This window comes from Balaenoptera ricei, chromosome 3 (genome assembly GCF_028023285.1).
Source record: "Balaenoptera ricei isolate mBalRic1 chromosome 3, mBalRic1.hap2, whole genome shotgun sequence".
Taxonomy (NCBI): Eukaryota; Metazoa; Chordata; class Mammalia; order Artiodactyla; family Balaenopteridae; genus Balaenoptera; species Balaenoptera ricei.
In genome coordinates, this window is record NC_082641.1 from 153,226,337 (window position 1) to 153,231,786 (window position 5,450).

Genomic DNA, 5,450 nt, shown 5'->3' on the forward strand with positions numbered 1-5,450 from the left:
AATTAACTCCTAATTCATTTCAAACAGAAAAAAAAAAAAAAAAAAAAAAGGCCCCAGCCTCTTCCGGAAGAGCCAATCGGAGGCGAGCGTCCGTGGCGTCAGCGCCAGGGCCGGCTCGGATTGGCTGAGCCGAGTCTCTCACTTCCCTTTGGAGGAAAGGCACGGCTGCCGGCGCGCCCCTCCCGTCTCCCCCCAAAAAAGTTTGAGTCGCAGCTGCCTGGTAGCCAGCGGAGTCGCGCGCCGGGAGATACGTAGGGCAGAGAAGTCATGGCTTCTCCGTCCAAAGGCAATGACCTGTTTTCGTCTGATGAGGAGGGCCCGGCGATGGTGGCCGAGCCGGGCCCGGGGCCTGGGGGTGCCGACGGGGCCGCGGAGGAGCGCCGCGTCAAGGTCTCCAGCCTGCCCTTCAGCGTGGAGGCGCTCATGTCGGACAAGAAGCCGCCCAAGGAGACTTCCCCACTGCCAGCCGAAAGCGCCTCCGCCGGGGCCACCCTGCGGCCACTTCTGCTGCCCGGACACAGCGTCCGGGAGGCGCACAGCCCCGGGCCGTTGGTCAAGCCCTTCGAGACAGCCTCGGTCAAGTCGGAAAATTCAGAAGACGGAGCGGCATGGATGCAGGAACCGGGCAGATATTCGCCGCCGCCAAGTGAGTGCCTGCAGAGGCCGGGACAAGGGGTAGGAGGGTGCTCGGGGTACAGGAGGGAACTGGGGGTCAGTATTCCAAGCTAGGGGTACGGAGACCCCTCTGTACTATGCGCCCCGAAAAGCAAGCATTACAAGTTCTTGGCCCCTTAATATCCCCAGAGTTCAGCGCGCCCGCGGCATCCAAGATACCTTCTGGGTAATATCCGCGCAGCGCGCGTTTGGGATCCCCTAGCTGTACAGAATATTCGACACAATTGCCAACGCCCTGATCTTTGAAGGGCGAACCCAGCTGGGTTTGCGGGGTCGCTTGGGTATCCGTTTCTCTAACCCTCAGCCCTGCGCTCAGGCCACTTCGCTTTTTTTCACTGTCCCTCGGGGTCTCAGTCTGGGGAATGAAGAAGGATCCGCGTTTAATGAGCACCGGAATATATGCCAGGCAGAGGCAGAGTGTCTAACTGTCTTTCAAAGTTCACAACCCTGCGAGGTGTGCCCTCATTATAAAGATGAGCTAATTAAAATCTAACCCGACTTTGGGTAGAAATGATCATCTTCCATTGGTCCCGCGGGTATCGAAGCACGGTAACACGGAGGGATGGCGGCAGAGACTTATGCGGCGAGGAAATGTCTCCCGGTCGTCCCGGCGGCCAGCCCGTCGCTTCGCTGGGAGCGGGCTGGGGTCAGCAGCGTGGGGCTCCGCTTGGCTCAGAGTAATAATTAACAGCATTCCAGCAGCGCTTGAGTTTACAAAGTGATGCTTATTAGTTCACTAGATCCCGATCATCGCTGGAACCCCGAAGTGTGGGCAGAAGCCCGGGACCTGTGGTTATCCCAGTTTTCAGACATGCGTACTTTGAGGACTGAACTTGCTTGAGCCAGGTCACCAACAATGGCTGAATTGGGCAAGGGGCTCTGGTGTCCAAGCCCCAACCCTGGCCACCTTGATCCCTCTCCCCAGAGAGACCAAGCAGAGGGCCGAACACCTGCACCCCGCTTCCTGCAAATGAGGAAGGAGAACAGAGAGTCGCAGGAGAGCTGCTTTCTCTTCCAGCGTTTACGTCCATTTTTGGGCCCTGGGTCCTTTTGCAATATGGAGAAGCCATTCCCTGTAGCTCCTTTTACTTCTGTCTCCCAGCCTTTAAGATTTCTCTATCTGCACTCTACCTCTAGGAAAGGTGTGAGAGAGGGTGCCTGCATAGGGACTTTTTCCGAAAGCTGGGAGCATCACATTTTACCGCATTCCCATCAGCCCCGAAAACTCGAGATACAAAGTATTTTGTGAACAAAACAAGGCCATATAACCAGGCATCAGTGGCTGTCCCCTCTGGCATCTCTCTCCACCCTGTTAGAAACTCCCAAAGATTCAAAGGGCGTGGAGATGAAGGACTCAAAGAATTTAAACTCAAGTTTGCACAGTACTTTATAGCACTTTTCACCGTATTATCTTATCTGATCTCCGTGTGGCTAAAGCTGGCCTCCCGGTAACAGATGAGGACATTTAAGCAGAGTTCAGAGGAATCTGCACACGTCGAGTTTGGGCTTGACAAGAAAGACTTGGGGACGTTTAATGATCACCTATCTGATGGCAGACAAGACTCTGGGCATTCTAAAATTTGGTACTCTGAACCACACTGTAGGATTGGTATTAGTTACCCATTTTATTGATGGTGAAATAGAGGCTTAGAAACTTTAAGGGACTTAATTTGTTTGACAGATATCGAGTGCCTGTGTATTCCTAGGCCCAGGTCAATTCCCAGCTGCGCATCAAGGATTCAGGCCTTACAGGGAGTGGTGTCCAGAGGTCAGACATTTCCACTTTCTTAGGTTCCTGGGTTTCTGTAAGCATGCCTGCCAGGGCCGAAGGTAAGGCAGCCGTGGGCCCTGGATGTGACCCTTCCATGAGGAAAGTAGGAGATTCTGAGAAAGGATTTAATTTTTTTAAAAAAGTGGGTCATTGGTGCTTTGGGCCTGGAGATGGCCTCAGGAGCCCTGTGGTAGGAGCGGTGGGTCCGGGGGAGCCTAGCGACAGAGCCTGGGGCAGGAGGAAGCCACCTGCCCTGGCCGGGGTTTTGTTATTCTCAGGAGGCAGTAGGATAAATGCTGTTTTGCTTTGTATAATCGCACCCTTTCTCAGGCTGGTTTAAAATGGGGAGGAGAGTGGGAGGGTGGGGAGAGGTGCGCTGGGAGGGAAGCTTTGATACACACATGAGATCCCGTCGCCTGGATTTCATAATTCAAATGCAGCCCCTAGGAGCAGCCAGAATGACCGTGCCCAGGCACAGAATCGCTTCCAAACGTAGAGCAGAGGCAAGTGTAGATTCTAGGAGCTTGGTATCTGAGCTGTGACCACTGGGTCCTCCCAGCTAGCCAGGTCACGTTTGTGAAGGATGAGAATTTCACAGGTCCCTGAGTCTCTGATTGTTTTTATTTTATTTGTAAATTAAGAAGTAGGCACCCCCAGCTCTCTGGCTTACTTAGGGATTAGCATATGCAAAAGTCTACTCTCCTGTGGTAGTTTCTTACCCATCTCTCTCCCAGATTTCTGTTTTTTGATTGACGGCAGAACCCACTACCTCTTTCTTTTTTAGCCATTTAAAAGTGATGGTTAACAATGACACATTAGGACAAATCCATTTCTTATTGGAAATGGAGGCTGGGTTGGGACTTGTGCTGTGTCACCTTCAAGTATGAAGTGTAAACTCTTTCTTGGGCCACCAAAGTAACTAAACAAGAAATGCGACATTCTCCCTTTGGAGTGCTTTGGAGTTACTACGGTGGCTACATTTGGAAAATTAGCATAGCTCATAAAAGCCAAATGCAGAAAATGAATTGTTTAGCATCTGTCCCTCAGCTCCACCCCAGCTTCCTTTAAGGAAAAGCCCGAAGTTAGTTGATGCTATGGAATTACAAGGATGCCCTGTCCTATGATTTCCTATAATTGAACCCATTTTAAATATGGAGTCTGGATGCTGTTGGCATACCTTTATTTTGCTTGTTATTCCTTCTTTCTAAATTCCAACAACAAGCTAATCATTTACACATTGCCTCCAAACCATAGAATGGGTAGGAGAGATGGCTAAAATGTCATCACATGCTCTCAATTCAGGAGGCAGCGTGATTTCCCCTGACATTTACATTTATGGCCGAGCTAATTTTCCCCTCCTTCTTAGTAAAGTTTATATTACAGAAGCACCCAGCCAAGAAAGTTATCCCACATCCAGATCTGTAAAATGATGTTCAGGTTTTATAATCTGTAGACTGGAGGGAATGACAGCTGTGTGGTTGTTTATTGCATGAGGCTGCTCACCAATCCATAGATGCTATTAATTTACTGCAGACCTTATCGGCACGATTATCCTTCATAAATATGTTGATGCAATCCCAACTTCTCCTGGTGCAGAGAGGGGATGGACCCAGTTCATAAGACCCTTTTCATTTTCCTTCTCATATGTGATTATCTCAGTGTCCTAGGGATGTGAGGATTATCATGAACCCAGCCCCCCATTTTTAAGATAAGCGATATCAAGAAGAGATGGGGTTTTGTTTCTCAGAGAACCCTCAGCTCTCTTGATTTATGAGGGGTCTGTCCATATTTCATTATCTCTAATGCTGTTTGTTTTCCATGTAGCAAGTTCTGTTACACCATAAAACTCCCAAACTTTTGGAAAAAGATTCAATTTTTTAAAAAAACAATTTATCCATTTAAGTATGGTCCTTCTCTATCCCCACCCCCCCCCCAAAAAAAAATCCAACCACACATGGTTTTGACGGAGGTACCTTTTTGAAAGGTGAAGAGGGAAGACCCCCCCCCTCCGCCCCCACGGACACAACTGGCGAGAAAGCCACTTTCTTTTGCTAACTCACTCCCCATTCTCTGTTCCCTAGGACACATGAGCCCCACCACCTGCACCCTGAGGAAACACAAGACCAATCGGAAGCCACGCACACCCTTCACCACCTCCCAGCTCCTCGCTCTGGAGCGCAAGTTCCGCCAGAAACAGTACCTCTCCATCGCAGAGCGGGCAGAGTTCTCCAGCTCTCTGAACCTCACAGAGACACAGGTCAAAATCTGGTTCCAGAACCGAAGAGCCAAGGCGAAAAGACTGCAAGAGGCCGAACTGGAAAAGCTGAAAATGGCTGCAAAACCTATGCTGCCCTCTGGCTTCAGCCTCCCTTTCCCCATCAACTCGCCCCTGCAAGCAGCCTCCCTATATGGCGCGTCCTACCCTTTCCATAGACCTGTGCTCCCCATCCCGCCCGTCGGACTCTATGCGACTCCAGTGGGATATGGCATGTACCACCTGTCCTAAGGAAGACCAGCTCAATAGACTTCCGGGATGGATGTTTGTTTAAAAGCCTTCCCCCTCCCTCTGCAAGAAGACAGTCCTGCTCTGCAAACCTTGCATGCACCACCCTCAGCGGCTAGATCGACAGGGCCACAGACATAGTTGAAATTGGTTCTTTTGACTGGAGACACCCAAGCCCCGTTTTCTTGGTGTAATCTTCCAGATGCCACCCCCCCCTTCTCCTTTCACAAGATTGGCTCTGATGGTTTTTATATATAAATATATATATAATAAAATATAATACATTTTTATACAGCAGACGTAAAAATCAAATTATTTTGAAAGGTAAAATTTATATATATATATATATATATCTATATATATATATATCCTTTTTCTCTATATATCACCTTCCTAAAAGAGACTGCTTAATTAAGTCTACCTGTTGTTTTTTCTTATGGGGGAGACAAATTATTTACTAAAATTGCTGAAATCTGATGATTTGGATGACTGACTTGCAAA

The 5,450-nt window shown here is 49.2% G+C and overlaps 1 protein-coding gene across 1 annotated transcript; it reads left to right on the forward strand.

Moving 5' to 3' along the window:
• The first annotated feature begins 255 nt into the window (after positions 1-255).
• On the forward strand, positions 256-5,180 carry MSX2 (msh homeobox 2). The gene is made up of 2 exons (XM_059919650.1): positions 256-646; positions 4,528-5,180. The coding sequence occupies exons 1-2, from the start codon at positions 268-270 to the stop codon at positions 4,950-4,952; spliced, it is 804 nt and encodes a 267-aa protein (XP_059775633.1). The 5' UTR covers positions 256-267; the 3' UTR covers positions 4,953-5,180.
• The last annotated feature ends 270 nt before the right edge of the window (positions 5,181-5,450 follow it).

Coding starts and splice junctions, on each gene's coding strand:
- MSX2 (XM_059919650.1), top strand. CDS start 268: ATGGCTTCTCCGTCCAAAGGCAATGACCTGTTTTCGTCTGATGAGGAG. Junction 647..4,527: donor CAGATATTCGCCGCCGCCAA/GTGAGTGCCTGC, acceptor TCTGTTCCCTAG/GACACATGAGCCCCACCACC.